This window comes from Piliocolobus tephrosceles, chromosome 17 (assembly GCF_002776525.5).
Source record: "Piliocolobus tephrosceles isolate RC106 chromosome 17, ASM277652v3, whole genome shotgun sequence".
Taxonomy (NCBI): Eukaryota; Metazoa; Chordata; class Mammalia; order Primates; family Cercopithecidae; genus Piliocolobus; species Piliocolobus tephrosceles.
Genome location: NC_045450.1, coordinates 28,264,407 through 28,286,853, shown reverse-complemented (window position 1 = coordinate 28,286,853; position 22,447 = coordinate 28,264,407). Strand labels below are relative to the sequence as shown.

Below are 22,447 nucleotides of genomic sequence, written 5' to 3'. Positions count from 1 at the left end.
CCATCCCTCCAGAAGTGGCAGACCAACTCACCCAGGCGGATGGGAGGGAGGAAAACCTTGGCAGGATATGCACAGTACTGTCCTAATCCCTTCCTTACCCCAGGACCCACACACCCCACCTCGGTTCAACCCACCCCACACACACTCAAAGAGGAGCCAAGGGTCTCATTGTAACACTCATTTTTATATAAATATCCGCAAGTCATGTTACAGAATAAGCCCCACCGGGGAAAAAAGTCAACGTTAGGGTTTTGTTAGATTGACCCCTGCCTTCTAGGTTGGGCCCCAGCCAGGAGGCGCCTGCTGCTTTGGGAAGGCTGGGGTTGCTGCCGTGAGGCTGCCGAAGAAGCTGCCTGTGTCGCCCACCCCTGGGCCGACCCCCTTCTTTGGTGTGTGGTACATGGTGACCTTCTCTGGCCACCCTTAGCCTGGGGCAGGGTTTTGGAGAACAGGGTTCAGGGAAGCAGGGCCCAGGAGTCCTGGGGGCACTTGGAAATGGGGTAACGGGGACTGAGCCATTAAGAAGTGGTGGAGTCTGAGATTTAGAGGCTGAGCCTTTGAGGGTGGGGGCAGAGCGAATGGGAACATGTTGGGGGAACCAGGGCTGTCAGCCAAGCAGGAAGCTTCTGCCCTTCCCTCCAGCCCAGGTCCCGCCCCCTGTTGGTCATCTCCTGCTGGCCCCACCTTCCCAGGGAGAAGCCTGACTGTCCCTTCCCGGCTCTTCCCCCTGCAATCTCCCTCCCCCACAGAGAGGCCAGAGGCTAGGAACACAGCACCAGTCTGAGGATTTAATTAACCAGGAAGGGGACTGTTGGGAGGGGCACCCCTGTAAAAATGTACAAAAGGTCTTGGGGCTATGTGAAAGGGGTGATAAATATGTACATGGAACCCCCCTTCCTTAAGCCCCTCCTCCTCCAGCCCTCGGAGGGCATGAGGACTTGGGTGGTAGGTGGAGGGGGCACTTTGGCCTCTGGCTTAGTGAGCCCTTGGGGAGACAGGCCCAGGGCCTAGAGGCCCTTAGAGGGGCAAAGGTGCACCTTAGGAGGCCCCATGGCCCCCGAGATGAGCCACACTCCCATGCACACACCCCTCTCCCTCTCTAGAGGCTGTGACCCCTGCTCTCCCAGTGACCCTACACTCCATGTGATGCTTGGTCTCGTGGGGGATGAGGCTTCTGTTCCCAGGTTCCATGACCTCAGAGGTGGCTGGTGAGTTTATGACCTTTGCCCTCCAGCCCTGGCTTAAAACCTCAGCCTTAGGACCTGGTTAAAGGAACGGGAGATGGAGCTTCGCCCTGACCCCTCCCCTCCCCTCACCTGTCAGCCCGAGCTGGGCCAGGGCCCCTAGGTGGGGAACTGGGCCGGGGGGCGGGCACAAGTGGAGGTGGTGCCCCCAAAAGGGCTCCTGGTGGGGTCTTGCTGAGAAGGTGAGGGGTGCCTGGGGCCGCAGCAGGTGGCGGTGGAGGAGCCAAGCGGCTATAGAGCAAGGGGTGAGCAGGTTCCAGACCGTAAAGGCGGGCAGCAGCCACCGCCCCGGGTCCAGTTAGCTCCTCACCCGCCTCATAGAAGCGGGGTGGCCTTGCCAGGCGTGGGGGTGCTGCCAACCAGGTTGGCTCCAGGAAGCCAGCACAGCGATCTGGTGGGCTAGGGCCCAGAAACGGGGGCGGCCGGGGCCTCTCAAACAGCAGATGAAGGCCCTGGGGCCCAGTGGCGGCTGCGGCGGCGGCGGCGGCGGCAGCGGCGGCGGCGGCGGCGGCAGCGGCGGCGGCGGCAGCAGCCTCCTCCTTCCGCTCTTCCTTTACCCGCACGGATTCCTTGGTTGGCCGAGGCCCCTCCTCGCCAGCCCGGGCCTTGGGAGTAGCAGGAGAAACTCGGAGCTGGGGCCGTGAGAACGGGAGGTCCCTGGAGGGCAGGCGTGGGGAGAGAATGAAGTTCTCCAGGGGCAGCAGAGGCTGAGAGTGGGGCAGGGGCAGGGGCAGGGCGGGCGGCAGGCACACCTGTCCTTCTCCTCCTTGGTAATGGAGGGCTCCCTCCGCTCCACAGGCCGCTCCTTGTCTGAGCCTGGAGTCCGGGCGGCCTCAGGGGGCCGGACCCAGGCAGGAAAGGCCAGAGGACTGCGGTGCAGGCGGCCCCATGGGTCCGGCGGGGAGGCGAAAGCTGGCGGGGCCCCTGGGCTTTCTTTCTGGGCAAAGACGGCGCCGGAGTCTGGGCAGAGGGTGAAGCAGAGAGTGACAGGGGCCAGGAGTGGGAGGCCCCATTCAGGCCTCCTCCCAGACCCCGGCCTGAGCTGTCACCCCGCGGCCGCAGTCCCCCAACCCCACCGCACCCACACTCACTGAATGTGGGGCTGCCCAGGCCTCCAAAGGCCCCGTTGGAGAGGGCAGCCAAGGAGGCGAAGCTTGTGGGACGCCCAAAGGGATCTGTGGGAGGAAAGGGGGTGGTCAGAGCACTGGGCAGCCGGTGCTGAGCAGGCACCAGGCCTGGCTGGGCAGAGGCAGGACTGGTGCCTGGAGTCCTCAGCTGCCTGCTTTCAGCAGCCGTGTGCTGAGCACTTCCTTGGGCCAGGAAGGTATTGACCTTTGACAAGCACCCTGTTGGTTAACTTCACAAAAAGCCCAAGAGGTGGTTAGGATCATGCCCACTTGAAGATGATGAAACAGGCTCAGAGAGGTGAAATGACTTGCCAGGGGTCATCTAGCCAGGGAGCGGTACCAACCCAGGGCTTCCTTGAGATGAAGTCACGCTCTTCTCCCCCACTCCCCAACACAAGCCGACTGGAGCCATCGCAGCAGATCTCCGCTCTGCAGCAAGCCACTCGCCTGAAGACCTTTTTGGCTTCCCCCCAACCTGACATGCAGGGCCCTTCCCAACCTGACCCTAACTTCATGCATGCGTCACACAGCCAGACAGAACAACTAACCTATCCCGCCACTGGAATGTCACCATGTCCCCAGCCAGGAACACCCTTCTCCAAGCCACCAAGCTCAACTCCTCCTTGTCTACCCAAACCCAGGTGAAACCTCCCCAAGAAGCCCCTCAAGATCCTAGGAGTCAGTGGCTATGTTCTCCCCTGGGCCGGCACTGCCTCCCCACCTTCCCCTCCCAGGTGGTGTACTGCCCCTGCCACTGGCTACTGGGAGACAGGGCTCCAGCTGGCAGAGATTGAAGTCACCCTGCTCTTTCCTATCATTTTACAGATGAGGAAATCAAGGCTCAGAGGGGGTAGAGTAACCTGCCGAAGGTCACTAAGCAAGTGGAACCAGGTCTATCCCGCATTCCAGCTGCCTGCTGGGTCTGATTTCCATCTCCTGGAAGTCAGGGACAAAGCCTAGGTTGCCCAACACGCCCTTGGCTCTTACCAATGTGGGTGCTGGGGCTCAGGAAGGGTCCGTGGGCCCCGGGAGCTGCCGTGAAAGGGTTGGCTGCAGCGTGGACGGCACCTGGGGCAGAGAGGTGGGAGATTCTGATGAGGCTGAGTGGGCACAAGCTGGGCCTTGGGCTACAGACGGGGAACCTCAGGCCCAAGGGGGCTGGCCAGACTCACCAGTCGCAGTGAAGAGGGAGGCCGGGTGGGAGAGCTCCTGCCCAGGGGGCAGGGCCCCATAGGGCCCCGGAAGGCAGGGCAGGAGGTCGTTCCGAAAGTCAAGCTTGTGGGAGTCACCCTGTGTGGGACACAGGGAGAGGGGCAGTACATGAGGAGCCGGTCTGGTCCCCCTCTTGCTCTCCCACGCGTGGTTCCCCTCCAAAGGCTGGCTGGCACCCAGATGGGGCCTGGATGCCTATCTTCTGCCTCTCTTGGAGCCTTCTCTGAGCAGCCCGCTAATGAGCCAGAGAACTAAGGTGCCAGCCATGGAACTGTTCAGCAGTGATGGGGGACAGAAGAAAATGTTTCTGGCCAAGATTCTACTGAGCTCTGTTGAGGGCCAGTGCCCAGAGCTCAGTCCTCCCCTGACTCTGAGACCCACTCTCCCCAGCCCTCCGGCCCCAGTACCTTCATTTTCTCCTGGTGTCTCAGGATCATGTAAGCCACACGCACGTGCATGGCACACCACTTCCCTGGTTTCTGCCGCCCCAGAAGGATGACCAAAGGGAAAGGGAAGGAAAGAACGTTCACTCATCATCCACTCCAGGCCTAGCTCTGGGCCCAGCCTCGCCACAAAACATCCCTACTCATCATTCCTACAACCAAGGGATGACTAGGTTCATTTTACAGCCTAGGAAACTGAGGCTCAGAGAGATCAACTGCCTTGCCCAAGGTCCCGTGGCCAGTTCCATCTGAGCCCAGGTCTGCGACTTGAAAGCCCTCACTCTCTGCTGTTCCACATCTGGCTGCCTCCATGTTTTGGGCTTCTCACTTATTCCCAAGCAAGACCCCCCTTAGCCAAACACCCTAACACCGGCCCCCAGCCTCATGCAGCCTGAGGTCCTCACACAACTCACCCTCAAAGGTTGCCGGAAATGGTCGGGGATCTGGGGATGGCAAAGGAGAGATGGGAGGCGACTCAGACCTGAGTCCTGGGCCAGGTGCCTCACATCTCCACAGCATTCACTCACCCCCCACATGCCTGAGACACTGGGACTCCCTCAAACCCTTCCTGCTCAGGCCCAAACTCCTTTCCCCATCTCTCCCACTCTAGGCATCTCTCCTCCAGCACAAGGTTTCTGAACCAAGCCCCAGGTAGGTGCCCTGCTGGGAGGCTGCAGGTGGTGAGGGGCAGGCAGGACAGGTTTCTCAGAGAAGCTATCCTATTACCAACTTTAGAGTATAGCGGTCTGTTTAAGATTTCTTTAGGAAAAATGCCTTTGAAGGAAGTTGGAAAACTTCTGGCCTAGTCTTTCCTGTAGGAAACTGGTCCTGTGCGTTTCACAATGCTCCTGCAGCTCTGGGGTCTACACTGCTGCAAGTGCTAAGGGGAGGGAGGGAGGCTCTGGCTCTCCTCACTTCACCAAGGGGCAGCTTATCTTTTGTTTTCCGAACAGGGCTTCCTGGTATGATGTCATTTGGAAAAAAAGTGTTTTGTGACTTTATTAAAAAGTTTGAAAACCACTACAAAAACCACTGTCCTAATCATCTTATTCCTGGAACAAGCTCATGAAACTTTCATTCCTCATGCCTGGGAAAGCCAGTTATTTACAGAAATTCCCTCTGTTAGACACCCGGGAACACCCCTGATTGTGAATTCAAGGGAGGAATCAGTAGTTCACTCTCTCCTCAAGTCAGTTCTGTTCTCCCCGCAACACACCTTCCAGCTCCCCCAGGACCTGCCCTGGCCCCCTCACCTGTGTCCCCTTCTGGGAGAGCCCGCTCGGCACCGGCCCCAGTCGTGGTGGCAGCTCAGGGTTCGTGCTCTGGGAAAGGGGAGTGGAGGGATCAGAGAGGAGAGCTGGCACCGAGCACAAAGGGGTCTAGAACCAAGCTGGGACACGGGGCAGGGAGGGATCATGGCTTTGGAGAAACCTGGGTGCAGCAGGGCAGGGCAGAAGGATGGGCACGGCTTTGGGGAATGGGAGGAGGGTGCTCGCACGCGGCATGTCTGGGTATGTCAAGATGGGAGGCAGTGGTGGTATCTGGATTGGGAGCTCACCTTGGGCTGGAAGGCCCCCTGCAGGGAGCCAAAGGAGACGGCCGGTGGGAGGCCCGGAGGCAGCCCGGGCACTGCGGGAGGGAAGGCCGTGTACGGCTGTGGAGAGAAGGGGACTAGTCCAGGTGGGGGTGGAGGCACAGCCCAAGTCCAGTCTGCCCGTCAGTCCACGGGCCTCCACCGTAAAGCCCCCCAGGGAGCTCTCCCAGGCTCAAGGCTCTTGCTTTTGTACTGAAGACTGGACCCCAGCAGTCAGGGTCACACGCATGGATGCATCCACGCCCACACCACACACCCCACACACACACGCACACTCACATTATGTCGGAAAAGGCCTTCCATCTTTCCTGGATATTTCTCAAACTAGGGGAGAGAAGGGAAGAGTAAGCTGCCAGCCAGGGACCCGGGCCTTCCCCCGGAAGCCATGCCCTCCCCTGAGGCCTCCGAGCCTCATCACCGGCCCAATGAGGAGCTCACCATGTGGGGGCCGTGGGGTGGCAGCAGGCCCGGGGGATAAGGGGTGAAGTGCTGGTGGGTGTGCTGGTGGGTGTGCTGGTGCTGGTGGTTGTGCTGGTGGAACTGGAAGGCCAGGGGCCGGGCCGAGCCCCCTGCCCCCACCACCTCAGGGCCACCCTGGGCATTCAGGTAGCGAGAGTTCAGGTCCTGGCCGATCAGGTCCTGCTCTGTGAGAGGGGACGGGAGAAGGCTTTAATGCTGTCGCCACATCAGCCTCCTTGGGCCCAGGTGACTGACTTCCCTCTGGCCTCGAGCCACTCCCTCCTCAAGCCCTGCTGTCTGCTGAGGCCCAGGTGCCCCAAAGCCAACTGGGCCCGAGCCCGGAGCCATGGCCCCCCACCCCCCCGGCCAGGACCCCAAACTCACCAGAAAGGGCGTTAGCGGCTGAGGCCCCAGGGTGCCCTGGCACCTGCAGCAGGGGTGGGGGTGGGGGCAGGGTGGGGCCAGGGGAGAACAAGGAGGGGTGGTGGGGTGGTGGGGGGGGCCGCAGCCCAGGAGGGGGAAAGCTGTGGGTAGACAGAGGCAGGGGCAGTGAGGGCGTTGGGGGCCGGTGGGTGAGCTGCGCGGACGAGGAGGAGGCAGATGAGGAGGAGGAGGACGAAGAGGATGATGAGGGGGGAGGCTGAGCCACGGGAGGGGCCGGGGCCTTGGGGGGCGGCCGTGAAGAGCTGGGGAGAGAAGTGGGGAGATGAGTGAGGGGTTGGGAGGTGCCAGCTCTGACGGGCGGGGGTCAGAAGCCTGGGTGATACTGTGACCCTGGTTCTCCAACACGGGAGGTGGCAGAACCCGGCCCCAGGACCCCCCTCCCCCAGGGAATCCATTCTCAGACTGAGGTGCCTCCCACACCCAGCAACCCCCACTTCTCTCTGTCTAGGTCTCTGCATCCACACAGCTGCCTCTGCCATCTCTGGCCAGATGACTTTCCCTTTCTGACTCAACCACAGCACAGGACAGATCATTCATATTGACGCTTAATTAGAACAAGCCACCTGGGGTCCCCCACCCTACAACAGTGGAAGCAGCACCACACTGGCCTGGCCTGGGAGTCAGGAGACCTGAATTCTAGGCCCATCTTGCCATGAATGCCTGGGGTGACCTTGAGCAAGTCACTGCTCCTCTCTGAGCCTTAGTTTTCTCAATAACACAACGATGACAATGACGGTGACAAAAATAATAGAGCATCAAAAATAAGTGTCAACAGTTCTTACCCTGTGGCGAGCACCTGCTTTAAAAGCTAATCCAAGTCTCCAACAGTCCACGCCACCTTCCCCACTGCTGCCCAGCAGAGTAACCATCTTAACTGCATCATTGGCTTCTTTTAAGAACTCAACTCAATTTCTTCTTCTTTTTTTTTTTTTTTACTTAGCCTCCCCCTAAACACGTATGAAATCAAGGGGCTGAGGCATGACACTTAGCTTTCTAAAGCTCACAAAAGCTAACTCATAACTATTTTTTAAAGTTTACTCACATAAAACCTGAAATCATCCCATATGTCACTGATACTGAATGTACACACTTTGGGAAACACTGCATTCACTTGTAGTTAATCCTCACAACAGCTTTAAGATGAAAATAGTATGATTATTCCATTTGACAGAAAGAGGAAATCGAGGCTCAGAGGGTTTAAGTGACTTGTCAAAAATCACACAGCCAGGAAGCATCAGAGCAAGAATTTGAATCTGGGTCTGACACCAAAGCCAGTGCTCTTAACCGTCATGTCAGCATTTCCCAAAGTATGTTCCAAAGAATACTATTCCGAGCAGACTTGCCTGCCTGAAAAAGCCTTCTCACCAGCAAATACAACTGGGAAACAGCACAGCCTGAATTCCCCTGCAGGGGAATGTGTAACGGACTCAAGTAAGTCCTGCGGTCATCTCTTTCCGTTTGTTTTTCTCAAAGTTTTCAGCCTCAGAATCCTTTTTCAAGTCAGACACCAGAGGTACCATCCTGTGTCCCCGCCACAGAAAGCAAGGGTTGGCACCAAATTGACCAGGCCCTTCCAGACCGCATCAATCCCCCAGACCACTCACCTGCCAGTGCTGAGGTCCAGGCTGCTGCCATAGGGAGAAGTGCGGAGGCCGAAGGGCGAGACCCGAAGCTGCAGCTGGGGCTGGGGTGGGGGTGGCAGACTGGGGGTGGCCGGCAGGGGTGCAGGGGGTGAGACAGGAGGCCGAGGGACCGGTGGAGGCGGTGGTTCCTTTGGGGGGAAAGGCACTAGCAGCGGGTCGGGCCCCGGGGGCTGTTCTTGGCTCCGCTCCAGGCCCGACACTTTAGGGACCACGGAGAGTTTTGCTTCACAGTTCCCATTGAAGGCGCCGTGGGGGCCCGAGGCTGTGGGGCAGGATGGCAGACATGCTCAGTTGAGGCTCATGCTCACCCCACTTCCCTCCCGTGCCTCCAGGCCCCAGACCTTGGGACCAACCTTTGCTGGTTGAGACAGTAAAGGATGGGTCGAGGTCATCATCGGAGACCTGGGGAAGAAGGGCAAGGGATAGGGTAAGGTTGTGGGTGGGCCAGGCCTCCACCCAGGAAGGCCAAATAGCCTCTGGAGGCTGCTAGGAACTGGTGGTAGTAGCAAGTCTGTTCCTTCAGTTTAGTTGAGATCCATCAAAGACTGGGCTCTAACAGGGCTGAGCTTGGAGAAAGAACAGAGTGGAGAAGCTGAGCCCAAGAATCCGATAGGCCAGGAGGACTAAATGGAGACAGCGTTGAAGCAGTAGAGAAGCAGGCAAACCAAACCAAAACGTCAGAGGTCACTAGCTGCTGGCCCACAGGCCTCCCTGGCTTACAGATATATTTGATCCACTTAAAACTTTTAGTAAAAGTTTTAAACCAACTGCAGATATTTAAGAATCCGGAGATTCCTCATTAAAACTCAGGCTTGCAGATTCCCTCAAGAATGGGCCCCCTGTTCTTGTAGCAACAGTCAGCCTAAACTAGACAGAGATGGATGAAGGAAATGGACAAGAACCCACTGGTTCACCACAGTCCTATCCAGTCAACTTTTGAAACGAAAACAAGACACACATCAGGGAGTGCAAATTGAGTTACTTACATAGGCCCAATGGGTACAGCATTAATTTCTAGGACATATTATCTCACAACAAGCAAATCACCCCTAAGAATAAACTCAAATACATCTTCATAAGCTGAGTCCCTACACTGACTACAATGGTTTAGTGTCCTCACTGCTCTATCTGTGGTCTCTGCTCAGACTTGAATCGAGATCTTCATTCTAAGAAGAGACTGATGACCAGCAGAAGGCCCATCTCAGTGCCACAGCCACTCTGGGTTTCCGTGGAGAACCAGAAGTAGCTCGAGGGCTTTGGAAAGAATAGTATGCTAAAGCATGTATCCTCCATTCCTTGGTCAGCTAGCCCTAGTCACCAAAAGAAAAATGATGCCATTTACCCTCCCAATTCACCCCCCTTCCTCCCAAAAACCTAATCCTGACTCAACCTAAGCCATGTTTCCCACTCAAGGGAAGGCTGTCTGCTGCACATACAAGACCTTTATGCTGCAGTCCCTTTTACAAGCAGTGACACTGCCCACCCAAGCTCTAGCCCCACTCACCCTCTCGTCCAGATCACTTTCCGCGTCACACTGGGGAGAAGGAAAGACAGAGGTGTCACGAGAGGGAAGAGGCTCACGGTGGAGTGGGGAGGGGCCAGAACAGGTGGATAGCACTTACTATGTATCCAGCTTCCAGAGAGTGACGGGAGGACGCCTGAGGAAGACCAGAGTCCAGAGGTGAGGGAGGCGGCTGCTGAGGCGGCTGGGAAAGTCGCAGCTCCCAGCAGGGCGCTCATGGGCCTCCAGGATCTAATCTCAGCCTCTCCTTCCAGTTGCTTCTCCCGCCACTGCCCACCCGGGTCCCAGAGCTTTCTCCATTTCCTAAATACGCCGGGTCCTCACGTCTTCGTGCTCTTGCCCAAAACAACTTTTCCCCGTCTCTTTTCTTAGCAAACTTCTGACTATACTTCAGGACCTGACTAAGACATCCTAGGGGGCTTTCCCCAACCACAACTCTCCTCCCATCCCCCAGGCAGCACAAGTGGCTTCCTCATGTGGGTTTCTGTAGCATCTCTCCCCATCTTTGCTTTCTGTAGCTTCTCAAGTTAAGGTCTAGGTGTTTGCTTCCTATTTGTTTCCTGCTGGACTGCCACCACCTCGAGGAAGGGCAGGGACCTTATGACCCAACTAAGTTCCTTTGATGCCTCTCTGAATTATCAAAACGTTTGAAGTAGACACAGAACCAGGCAAAAGTAGGTGCACCCAACTGTAGACAGGCCTTCGTCAGACCCAGATAAGAGTGGGGGCTCAAATTTTCCCTGCTTGCCTCTTTGCCCTTAGAGACTGGGGTCACTGTTTACAAGGGACAGTGGCGTTGCTGACGAAAAACGGGGCCGTGGGAAATACATTCTGCCTAAAGAGTTTTAAAGGACAAGCTCACCTCTTTTCTTCTCCGCTTATTGGGCCATTTTCTGGCCCGATCCCCAGGGGGCCGGCCAGGCTCCCGATCAGAGCTGTCCCCTGGCTCCCCGGTGGCCCCACTGGAGCCCCCCCTCTTCCGCTTCCCAGAATGCTTCAGCCGATGTTCCAGTCGCTCTGGGGGCTGAAGAGATGCATCCTTCTGTGGAGAAGGATGTGGGGCTGAGGTGGATGGAAAAGGGCAAGCTCCCGACCCCTCTAGGGGGGACCAAGCTGCCCAAGTACCCCTCAGGCCGGGAAACCGGGTCCCTAGAGACAAGCTCTACCTCCTCCCACCCCAGGGCGGGGCAGAGGCCTGGCCAGAGGAGCCGGTTGCTCTGGTTTGGGGTGCCAGCATTCCCCCCTCAACTCCACCCACTCGGGGCACTGCACCCTCCTTACTGCCCCTCGGAAACCCCCAAAGCCCCCCAGCCCCATTAGGCCCCACCTGCAAGGCCTCGAGGGTGGCGAAGCTGGCGATGGCGAAGCCATCGATCAAGTCCTCCTCCTCCTCCTCCTCCCCCCCCGGCTCCTCCTCGGCTTCTCCGTCGTCTGCGCCCCCTTCCTCCTCCTCCTCCTCCTCCTCCCCGCGGCTGCCCGAGCCGGCAGGCCGCTTCCGAGCTCGGGGTCGCGGGGGTCGAGGTCTCGGACGTGGCCGCCGGCGTCTCGGGCCCCCGGGCCGCTCTCCAGACGAAGCTGACGACCAAGGCCTGGCAGGCGGCGGCGGCGACGACGAGGACGAGGAGCCGCGCGGGGCGGCCAGCAGGGCTCGGGGCGCGTCGCCGCCTGGACCTCGGCGACGCCGCTGCTCCCGGTCTCGGTCTCGGCGCGAGCAGCGCCGCCGCCGCCGCTCCCCCTCCGCTGCCCAGCCCGGGCCCGGGGCCGCGGCCGCTGCCGTCTCCATGGCGACCGCCCTCAGCGCCGCATCCGGAGGCGGCGGGGCCCGAAGCGGCCTGTCCACAGGCCTAGGGTCGCAGGCGCGGCGCTGGCGGCTGCACAGGGACGAGAGGGCCACGGCTTCCCCTTTAAAGCCGGATCTGCTGGCCCCAAGCTTGCCCCAAGGCCACGGCCCGGGAAGCCGGCGCCGCCCCCGGGGCGACAAGCCCGAGGGCCCCCCCTGCGGGCTCGGCGGGGCCGCGACGGCGAAAACGGGGCGGCCGTCCCTTTAAGGCGAGGCCTCAAGTTGTCCAGCCCCTGGCCCCTTTAAGACGACCCGACAGTGTCCGGCGGTCTAGTGCGGTGGCCGCCCCCTGCCAGGGGTCGAGGCAAGTCTCCCCGAGGAAGAGGAAGGGCCACCCCTTTAAAAGGGGCCGAAAGCTCGCCCGAAACGCAGACCTCCCCTTTAAAAGTGTCTCAAGTCCTCCGGCTCAACGAGGCCACCCCTTTAAGGAGGCCAGGGTCCTTCAAACAGCAGACCGTCCCTTTAAGGTCTCGGAGTTAGTTTCTAGTCCTCCACAAGCGGCCACTTCCCCTTTAAGTTGAATTTAAAAGACTTCTTGCGTGTGGGGGAGGACGAGGTAAATAAAAACCCCACTCGCCCCAGTTCTCCCAACGGCACAGTTCTCAATTTGTCAGCGTCTATTCGGCCGCTTCCCCTTTAAGGCTGGCGTTGGAGTGCGCCGAGTTCAGTGGCCACCCCTTTAAGGAGATTTAAAGGGGCCTCCTCCGGACCCAGCTCCTCCAGCCTCCGCCTCCGGTCGCCATGAAAGGCGCGAGGCGGGGCGAGGCCGCGGGGCCAGCCCTCCAAAGCCCCGGATGTGAGGCAACGGTGACGGGTACAGCTCCTCTGTCCGCCGACATAAAAGTCTCTTCCTCCTTTCCTCCGTCTCTGTCCGACTTGGCCCTTAAGGAATCCGGAACGGCCGAAGGGCAGCGGGGAACCTGCAGCGCAAATTCCTGTTGTCTCCTTTGGAGTCTTGGGGCGCTTCTCCGCCAGGACTTCCCTGCCCCTCCTCCCTCTTCCTCCTCAGCCTACGCCTCCTTCCTCTCTTGGCCTCCTCCCACTCTCCGCCCCCTTCCCCTCACCCCCCACGGGCGCAGTCGCTGATAGGCTGAGAGGGCCACGTCACGGCGAGGGGCGGAGCCAAACCCGAGGGAGTGGGTACCTGTAATCGCCCTCAAACCTTGGATTGGGTTACGTCAGATTGGCTCCGCCCTTCCCCCCAGTCTTGTGACTCGACTGGTTAGAAGTAGGTGTTTGGGGAGGTTCCCGTAGGGCCCCGCCTCTTCCTACTGTTAGTTTATTGGCTAGTCTCCTGATGGCGTCAGGCGAGGGGGTGGAGACGCGGAGCCTGAGGCGTTGGGGGCCGTTGGCCGCTGGGGGGCGCGCGGATGCGAGAGGTTCTGTTCCACAGCCAGTTAAGTCATCGCCGCCTTTCCGCCGCTCGGCGCGGCCCGCAGACAGCCTGGCGTCTCGCGCGGGCGCGTGGGGGCGCCGCAGTCCGGCTGGCGGCTGGCAGGTTGTTCCGCGGCGCGGGGTGGCTCGAGCGGCGGCGTGCTGTGTCTTCGTCGGCCGCGCTAACAGGCAGCCGCGTCCCTTCCAGGTGAGGCTGCTGGCAGCGGTCCCCGAGCGCTAGCAATTCGAAAACACCTTGCACTTGCATGAGCTCTTCTCCGCGTTAGTGACTGCGTTTGGTAATAATTCCACGAGGGAGATGCTGTCAGTCCACTTTACTGGGACAGAGGAAAGCGCGCACAAACGGGCTGGTAGTCTCCTAGCCACGTCTGTGTTCAGCCACTGTCCCGTGATGCCTCTCACTTATGAAAGATGCACCCAAGATGCCCAACTAATTTTTATATTTTTAGTGGAGACGGGGTTTCACCATGTTGACCAGGCTGGTCTTGAACTCCTAGCCTTTTGTGATCCACCTGCCTCAGCCTCCCAAAGTTCTGGGATTACAGGCGTGAGTCACTGCACCTGGCCTACTGTAGCTCTTGAATCCAGCAGCAGGTCCTGACCTGCATGTTAGTAGGAATTCAGGGCCATCTTGATCTTCAAGGCCTTGACCCACTATAGGCCTTTCAGTCTCTATATAAATGAATTGGGAGAACCCAGACCAGGGTCTAGGGTCACAGTATCATCTGACACTGCTTCAGAAGTGTCCCTCCACACAGGAGAATCCTCTAATCAAGAGAATATCTCTAGGCTGGGCATGGTGGCTCATGCCTGTAATCCCAGCACTTAGGGAGGCCAAAGTGAGTGGATCACCTGAGGTCAGAAGTTCGAGACCAGCCTGGCCAACATGGTGAAGCCCTGTTTCTACTAAAAATACAAAAATTAGTGGGTGTGGTGGTGCATGCCTGTAGTCCCAGCTACTTGGGAGGCTGAGGCAGGAGAATTGCCTGAATGCCGGACACAGAGGTTGCAGTGAGCCCAGATCGTGCCATTGTACTGCAGCCTGGGTGACAAGAGTGAAACTCCATTCCTATCTATCTATCTATCTATCTCTCAAATGACCACTCCACCCCCTCCCTGTACTCTGTACCCAACGCCTGTCACCATCTCTGGCACCAGTCCCAGTTCCCAGACCTTTGGGGGTCAACGTAGAAACATCAGCCAAATCAGTCTTAAACTCAGCTGGAGATACAAAAGAATCAGAAACATATCGAAAACTTTACTAGAAATATAGAGAAAAAAAAAAAAACTGCCTGGGAGATTTCCCATCCCTTACGAATGGATGACAAACAGATAGGGCACCTAGGTCCAGTGGGGCTGCTCCCCATCTACTGTTTCTTCCTCCAGGAGCAAGGCGTCTAGCTCCTCCAGCCGCTGCTGGAGCAGGGGGCCCACATCAGGGCTGGGGGCCACATGGGGAGGAACAGTCCTGCCCCCTGCAGCCCGGACCCCACGGGACGGCCGTCGTGATCGAGGAAGGCTGCTGTCCCGAAATTCCACAGCCCGCCGGAGCTTCCTTGAGCTGGTGAAAATCAGAGTCCCATTGCGCTCCCGGGGTTCCTCGAAGATAGTCTCAAAGGTCCTGGACGAGGCAGGGAGAGGAGCTGGTTATCAGCATGCCCCATAGCTCCAGACTTCCCTCTGCCACCCTCAAGCCTTCCAAGTGTCTCACCTCCTGGTTGTGGGTGACTGGTAATTCTTGTTGGTGTAAATTTCTTCCAAGCTGAACTCCTTCTTGTTCAACCTGTGAGCAAAGAGCAGAGGCCACTGAGAAACCTTGGGTCAGTGGGGCCTGAAGGGACAGGTAAGGCCTGGTCTGTATTTCAGTTTCTGGGACATGTCAGGGCCAGGAGTGCTACATAAGGCAGACAGGCAATTTTGAGCACAAACCATGCCCACACCGAATTGAATCCTTCGGACTGGACTGTGCTCCCTGAGGGGAGACAAAGCTATGCTTCAGGGGACATGAGCCTGCATCTGTTTGGCCAAGACGGATCAATGCCCGATGAGCCCCTCACCTGATTGGTCGAGGCAGTCCCATTGGTGTAAGGTTTAGCTGAGGACGGGCTGGCGTTCTGCGTATTCTGAATCGGGAAACCTTTCCTATGGTCTGCAAAAATGGGGCAGTGGGTGAAAGAGTGACATGGGCTCAGGCCCCCACTAGTCTCTTCTACACAATCTGAATGCCTACCTTGGTCTCAGGGTCTGAAAGCACCTGGTCCTTTGAGGCTCTTGGCTCCTTCCCTTTGGTTGAACCCAACCTGCCAAGAAGGTCAAGGCTCAGGGACAAACAGGATTCACTGCATTATGCCCCGTCTCCTGCCCGCTGGATACTCAGGGAAGGAGGCTAGGACCAGGCTGCGGCTAGGCTTCGAGGGGGGATTTTTGAGAGCACTACCTGGGTTCTGCTGGTTCGGAGAAGGAGGAAGTGGATGCCGTGGACGAGCAAGATGTGGCGAGAGAAGGGGAGGCTCCCATTCCTCCGAGAGGGAAGACCTCTTTCCGGAGACAGGGCCGAGGGGGTGGCGGGGCTCGGACCATTTCCCCACCACCCACAGTGTGCCGCCGTGGCCGTGGCCGGCTTGGTTGGGGTGGAGCAGGTGGCCAGGTGCAGGTACCTGGGCCAGGGGGCCCCAGATCAGGGCAGGAGTAGCTTCGGCCCAGAGAGGGCTTAAGAAGAGGTGCTGGAGTATTGTGGTCCTGAGCCCGCCACTGGCGGATGGGGGGCCGGGGGCTAACAGACGCAGTGCGCTCAGCAGCCCCAGACTGCTCAGCCTCTGAGATGGCGATCTTCAACTCCAGCTTCATTGGGGCGGACGGGGGTGGGGGCTGTGGGGTTTTGTTGGGTGTGAGGAAGATGTCAGCAAAGCTCTCCAGCTTGGAGCGGACGGAACGGAAGAGCGGGGCCAAGCCCCAGGGACTGAGGCGGGGGCGTAAAAGGCTGGACGGTGGTGGGGTGGATGGGAGCTCCAGAGCAGGATCTGGGGCTGAGGAAAGGAGAGGGTCACAGGTGGATATTCCTTGGCTGCAGTGTCTCAGCCCCTCCTCAGTAGCCTCAGCCCCTCCCCGCATGCTCAACTTTGTGCACAGAGGAATTAGCCCACCCCTAAAACACTAAGTTCTGCATTTAAGAATTGAGCTTCAAGCTTCTGACATCATCATCCCATCTTCATATACCATGCCCTGCCCTGGGAGGGGGTTAAACCCTATCCCCACCTCTTTACCTGACACTTCCAAGCTCAACTAGGATGTTCTAGACCCCCAAGTCTCATCTGATCTCTACCCAAGTCCTTACCTGGTGGTGGGCTCTCCGGAGGGTCTGCAGGCAGAGCAGATGGCTGGAATGGGGGTTCTCCGTCCTCGGGTGGAGGTGTTGGCTGGTGAACTATCCTCATGGGCTCAGCTCTGGGGTGAAGGGCAAGGTAGAGGCTAGGGGAACTTCCAGGTATCCCACCTGAGCCAGCAACTCCCCTATCCCTTAAGGCTTCTTCTTCTTCTTTGTTTTTTTTTTTTTTTTTTGAGACAGAGCCTTGCTGTGTGGCCCAGGCTGGAGTGCAGGGGCACAATCTCAGCTCACTGCAGCCTTGAACTCCATCCCAGGCTCAGGCAATCCTCCCACCTCAGCCTCCCAAGTGGCTAGAACTATAGGCAAGGACAACCACATCCAACTAATTTAAAACAATATTTTTTCTGAGCTTGGTGGCTCACACCTGTAATCCTAGCACTCTGGGAGACCGAGGCGGGTGGATCACCCAAGGTCAGGAGTTCAAGACCAGCCTGGCCAACATGGTGAAACCTCGTCTCTACTAAAAATACAAAAATTAGCCGGGCATGGTGGTGGATGCCTGTAATCCCAGCTACTGGGGAGGCTGAGGCAGGAGGATCACTTGAACCCAGGAGGCGGAGGTTGCAGTGAGCCGAGATCGCAGCATTGCATTCCAGCCTGGGCAACAGAACAAAAACTCTGTCTCAAAAATAAACAATAAATAAACAAAACAATGTTTTTGTAGAGATATGGTCTCACTGTGTTGCCCAGGCTGGCCTCAAACTCCTGGGCTCAAGCGATTCTCCTGCCTCGGCCTCCCAAAGTGCTGGCATTACAGGCATGAGTGTGCCTGGCCCCTTAAGACTTTTTAAGATGTCACAAGGAAGGATTGGATCAATCAGTCCCGATGCCCCTAGCTCTGGCTACCTGGATGATGGCTGTTGCCTGGATCCTTTGATAATCCCTACTCCAGCTCTCTCACCTTTGTGCTGGGATGATGAAGTTGGGGGTCTCATCAATGAAGCCCTGGATAAAAATAGGGGAATGTTTGTGGGGAGGCAGGGAAGCCTCCTTAGTGTCCCACATCCTGACTCTTTCAGTTCCCAGATACTTGCTTGGGTTCATGCCAAAGACGTTTTTATATAGTCTTTGCTCAGGTAGTGTCTGCCACCTACAATGCCATTCTCCTCACCCCAAGAAAAATCCACCTAAGACTCAGGCCTCCCACCCTTCTTCTATCCCTGCTGGAACCCAGTAGAACCCTTGACATCCATACCCTCAGTTCCCATACCTCAGCTGGGGGTCTAGGACTGGCGATGTCTTCCAGCATCACCACCAGGGTGGGCTGGGGGGCCTGGTCCACCTTTTGTGAAGGGCCCTCCTCTGGGCCAGGGGTTGTTCTTGATCGCCGCCTCAGGGTGGAAGAGGTCCGGTGGACGCGGCTCAAGGGCTCGCGACACAAACACAGAGGATCGGGAGGCCTAGCGAGGGAACAGGAAGATTAGAAGGGCTCAGCTGGGCCCTTGGTTTACCCCCAGTCTGCCATGCTCACCTGGCCTTCGAGGACCACCCGGCCTGCCGGGGTGGCGAGGCAGGAGGCTGCCTGTGGACAGGATCCTGACGGCTGTGGTGCCGTGGGATGGAGGTCTCCTTTGAGGGTACCACGGGGACCTGGAAGAGAAAGAGGTGTCAAGAGCAAGGTGATGGAATGAGGCTGGATGGGACAAGGTCTCCCTGTGCCTAACAGTGCCCTGAGCCACAAACATAACAGAGATTGGGGCTAGAATTCACTCGGATCCCCAGAAGAAGAGATGAATTGGACTGAATTAGGGGCCAGATATTAAGAGTCCTAAACTGCAGGTGTGGGACCTGGGTAATCTCACCCACGCTGTTTAGGGAAACAGGGTGAGCTAGGGTGGGTCACTGCCTTTTTTGGGCCAGTTTTTCTTATCTGTGCAGTGGAGTCAAAGACCTCAGCCTGCTTCCTAAGGAGGCTGGGCTGGAAGAAAGCAGAAGAGTTTTGGCCCAGCGCTTTGGCTCACGCCTGTACTTTGGGAGGCAGAGATGGGAAGATCACTTGATGCCAGTTTGAGACCAGCTTGTGCAACATAGCAAGACCCTGTCTCTACAAAAAAAAAAAAAAAAGCAGAAGAGTTTCTCAGAGTTACAGGGATGTGGTTCCATCCCAAAAAGGTTTGTGGGGGGAACAGGCACTGCCCAATTCTAGGTTGGAGTAAGTGGGAGCCAAGCAGGACTCTAGCATGAGGGAGGCTGCCTGAGGGATGGGTACAGCAATGATGGATTTGGACTTCAGTTATCCTCAGTAGCGATCTGGCCCGAGTTTGGTAGTGAGGAAAGTCAGGGGAGAATAGCGGGTGTCTCGGTTCAGGGGGCTCACCATGTGAACAGCCATGACATCTTCCAGCACCACAGCCAGGACCCGCCGAGAGGCCTTTTCCAGGGGAGAAGGGGCCCCCGGGGGCTGCAGCCTCGGCCGTTTCGGGCTCCTGGCTCCCCATAATGCTCGAGTTAGAGGCTGGCGGCACAGACGCGCCTGGCCAGGCGGGCTGGAGGGTGAAAGAAGCAGAGGACGGTCGCCCGAACCTGTCGCTGGCTCTGTAGTTTCCCGGCACGGCCGCCAGGATCCCCATCTCCCGGGGTCAAGACAGGCGGGCCGGGTGCGCTCTCACCTGGGGTCCCCGGGCAAGTCCATGGGAGACGCGGCGGCTCCAGGGGGTCCCTGGGGAATCCCAGGCTGCGGCCTGGGGTAAGAGGGGAGCGGGGAGGCGGGGGGTGAGGGTTGGCCCCTTCCCTGGGGCTCCGCCCTTCATGGTCCGCCCGCGGCTCCCCGTAGCCCAGCGGCCGCAGCCCTGGGGCGCGAAAGGGCGCCCCCGGTCGGTCGCCCGGAGCGGGTGTCCTCCCGCTGCCACCGCCTTGATCAGCGGATCACTCGCGCCCTGCCTGGCACCTGCCGCCAGAACCCAGAATGCAGCGGCCCGAGCCTCCCGAGGCCTTTGTCCCTGCAGATTGTGCCCCGGGATCCACGGGGATCCCGGTCCTGGGAGGCTATTTCCGCTGGATCCCTCTGTGATCCTCCTCCTCTCACAGCGAGTGGCCGAGGACTCCAAAGCAACACTCCACACATCGACGACCCTCCCTCCCACCAGATCCCCTAGACTGGATCCCTGAGGAAAGAATCCTACAGCGCGGTTCCGCCAATCACACGCCGGGCGAGGCTTCTCCTTCCCCTGTGAGCTTCGGCGCCGCAAAGCTCCTATCAGACAGGGGCGGCCCGAGCTGGAGCATCTCCGAACTCAGCCTAGATCCCCAGGGATCCACTGTCAAGCAGATACCCTCTTCACTCCAATCCCGGGAGGTCCCGCCCACAGACGCCCCCCCCCTCCTTGCGTCCCCGCCCAGCGGTCTCCCCCGGCCCAAGACCAGATGGTTCAGAAGTTTCCTTCCCCGCCCCACCCCCGCCCTCTCCCGCCACGCCTTGCCCTCCCCAAAGCGCTGCTCACCGCCGCCTCCCGTGGATCCCGGGTCTTCCGCAGCTCCCACCTCCGGCTCCTTTAAAACCAAGCTTACCCAAGGCTGCCCAACCGCCGATGGCCTTCTTATCGGGGCCTCTGGATACCGCCCAATCGCCGGTTCCCGTCTTCCGGGGTGGTGAAAAACTAAGTGAAGCCACCTGGCGGCCATCATCCCTAGGGGCAGGAAGCCAAACTGAGTGGCGCCGCCATGATGGTTGAGGGCAGATGTCTTAGTCCTCGTTGAACCATGGTGGACTGGGTGGCGTCATCTTTTGAGGGCCACATACAATGCCAGGTTTCTTGATATGTTGAGGCAACCGATTGAAGCTAGAGTGCCGCCACGTTTTTTAAGGGCATCTTCCGGTTCTTTCGTTCTTAGACCAATAAACGTCGACTGAGTGCTAACGATATGTGAAATTCCCAATTTCCTAGAGTGGCCTCGTTTGAGGAAGGTTCCGGCACCTTCCTGGGTTCCTAAATTGGGTTCCCACGACCCAGGGTCCGAGTTTAGGAGTGGGTGGCAGAGGCCCTAAGTTCGAACATCCGGGATCGAAGACGGGCTGGTGCGGCCTGTGGCTCCGTTGCTGGCGCCTTGTCCTGGAGATATGGGGCCTAGCCGAAGTGGGGAGGAGACTGGGGGCGCTGAGCTTGACTTCCCCTGAGTGTTGTCTACCGTACTGCTTCCCGGAGGAGTGGGGGTGCCCGCGGTCAGCGCAGAGGGCTACAGGACAGGGGCGTCTTTGCAGGAGGCCAAGAATATAGCTTGGCTTGCTCGTGGGGCCCGGCTCTCAGGAACCACTCTCTCAAAAGGGGCCTTCATGATGGGGGAGGTGTAAATAGTCCTGAGGAGTAAGGGATCAGGGTGAGACGCTGTTGCTTGGAGGAGCTGCGTCATGGACCCTTTACCGGGAGCTGGGCTATTGGTGGGGAGGAAGTGGGCATGTAGTGGCTTCTTACAGCACTATGAAGGTGCCCTGACCGCTCAACAAAAGCCCGTGTCTGCGCTAGTTCTCCTTCCCCAGATTCCCGATCCAAACCAGTCCTTCTTTTTTTTTAATTTGAGGCAGGATCTCGCTATGTTGCCCAGGCTGGTCTTGAACACCTGGGCTCAAGTAGTCTTCCCGCCTCAGCGTCCCAAAGTGCTGGGATTACAGGCGTGAGCGCTCAGCCCCAGTCCTTATCTTGTTTTCTTAACAGAACCAGAGACCCTGAAGCCTAGAATCCTGGGTCTGAGATGAGGTGCAGAGGTGCTTCCTGGTCTAGGTGTCATAATTCTTTCTCAGGGGATTGAGTGAAGAAAGTGATAAAACAGGGCCGGGTGTGGTGGCTCACACCTGTTATCCCAGCACTTTAGGAGGCAGAGGATAGCAGATCACTTCAGGCCAGGAGTTCAAGACCAGCCTGGGCAACATGGCAAGACCCCATCTCTACAAAAACAAAAAACAAAAAATGAGCCGAGCATGGTGGCGTAAGCCTGTAGTCCCAGCTACTCAGGAGGCTGAGGTGGGAGGCTCTCTTAAGCCTGGGAAGTCGCAGCTGCAGTGAGCTATGATTGCGCCACTGCACTCTAGCCTGGGCGACAGAGACCCTGTCTCAGAACAGACATCTAACAAGGGATGATATGGAAAGAGCATAATCGGGAAATGGAAATGAAATGGAAAGAGCTTATGTGGGAAATGGAGGCTCCCCAGCTCTGTCCCTAAGGACTCAGGCAGGGAGACGTTCTTCCAGGACTACAGCATCTCTGTGACAGGAGGATCCACTGGGTCCTCTGGAAACATTCAGACTTCTGGTGGGAGCAGGCTGTGGGTCTTCCACGTAGATGTGTTCTCTCTCCCTCTGGATCAGGCCTGGCAGTATGGCAGGATCTCGCTATGTATGGATCAGGCCTGGCACTGTACCTGAAGAGGTACAGTGATGTTTCATTCAGCTGTGAGTGCTTGGAGATTTTTCCAACCTTGCCACATTAGGAGCTAAGCCCTACAAGTGCTTTTCAGGCCCCAGGGCAGGAAAAACCTTCAAAAGCAGAGCAGGCCTAACCTGAGTTTTTAGGTATTTTTTGTTTATTTGTTTTTTGTTTTTGAGATTCTCTGTCACCCAGGCTGGAGTGCAGTGGTGCCATCTCAGCTCACTGCAACCTCCGCCTCCTGGGTTCAAGTGATTCTCATGCCTCAGCCTCCCAAGTACCTGGGACTACAGGTGCTAACCACCATGGCCGGCTAGTTTTTTGTATTTTTAGTAGAGACGGGGTTTCACCATGTTGGCCAGGTTGGTCTCGAACTCCTGGCCTCAAGTGATCGCCTACCTTGGCCTCCCAAAGTGCTGGGATTACAGGCATGAACCACCACGCTGGACCCTAATCTGAGTTTTGATTCTCTAGGTCTCTTGAAGTCAGTGACACCAAGGGCAAAAGATGTAGTCCAAAGAAAAGCCCTGGACCTGAGTATTTGGTAGGGACCCCACCCGTGTGACCCTAACTTGGAGTGCTAGAATTCATCAAATGGAAATCTAAGGTAGACTGTGGCAGTCTTGGCCCTTAGCCCAGGCCAGCAAATGTGAGCCCTCATGGTCTTGTGGTCTCACCTCTGCTCTTTTTGTGACTTTCCATTTCAACAACTTCTACTTTGCCCACTCCCTACACAGGTGGTGGACATACAGTGGGGTGTACCCCAGTGTATGCTGCTGAT

General features: G+C 57.9%; 2 protein-coding genes across 3 annotated transcripts; both read right to left on the bottom strand.

Annotated features, from left to right (window-relative positions):
- Window positions 1-163: 163 nt before the first annotated feature.
- On the bottom strand, window positions 164-12,578 carry FBRS (fibrosin). Its single transcript, XM_023191168.3, has 18 exons — window positions 11,016-12,578; window positions 10,551-10,730; window positions 9,789-9,824; window positions 9,671-9,700; window positions 8,520-8,568; window positions 8,128-8,428; window positions 6,464-6,765; window positions 6,059-6,264; window positions 5,900-5,944; window positions 5,585-5,680; window positions 5,280-5,348; window positions 4,440-4,469; window positions 3,991-4,062; window positions 3,544-3,661; window positions 3,359-3,439; window positions 2,336-2,419; window positions 1,997-2,204; window positions 164-1,901 (listed from the first exon to the last, which is right to left on the bottom strand). Exons 1-18 carry the CDS (start codon window positions 11,469-11,471, stop codon window positions 1,313-1,315), a joined length of 2,952 nt encoding a protein of 983 aa, XP_023046936.2. The 5' UTR covers window positions 11,472-12,578; the 3' UTR covers window positions 164-1,312.
- Window positions 12,579-14,161: 1,583 nt separating this feature from the next.
- On the bottom strand, window positions 14,162-19,891 carry PRR14 (proline rich 14). 2 transcript variants are annotated; one of them, XM_023191169.3, is made up of 12 exons: window positions 19,749-19,891; window positions 18,918-18,989; window positions 18,626-18,794; window positions 17,780-17,898; window positions 17,519-17,708; window positions 17,210-17,253; window positions 16,258-16,367; window positions 15,361-15,949; window positions 15,154-15,223; window positions 14,981-15,072; window positions 14,635-14,706; window positions 14,162-14,544 (listed from the first exon to the last, which is right to left on the bottom strand). In XM_023191169.3, exons 2-12 carry the CDS (start codon window positions 18,938-18,940, stop codon window positions 14,265-14,267), a joined length of 1,758 nt encoding a protein of 585 aa, XP_023046937.1. In that variant the 5' UTR covers window positions 18,941-18,989; window positions 19,749-19,891; the 3' UTR covers window positions 14,162-14,264. The 2 variants fall into 2 exon arrangements, with proteins under 2 accessions (XP_023046937.1, XP_023046938.1); XM_023191170.2 differs by lacking the exon at window positions 19,749-19,891 and adding an exon at window positions 19,431-19,686.
- Window positions 19,892-22,447: the final 2,556 nt, after the last annotated feature.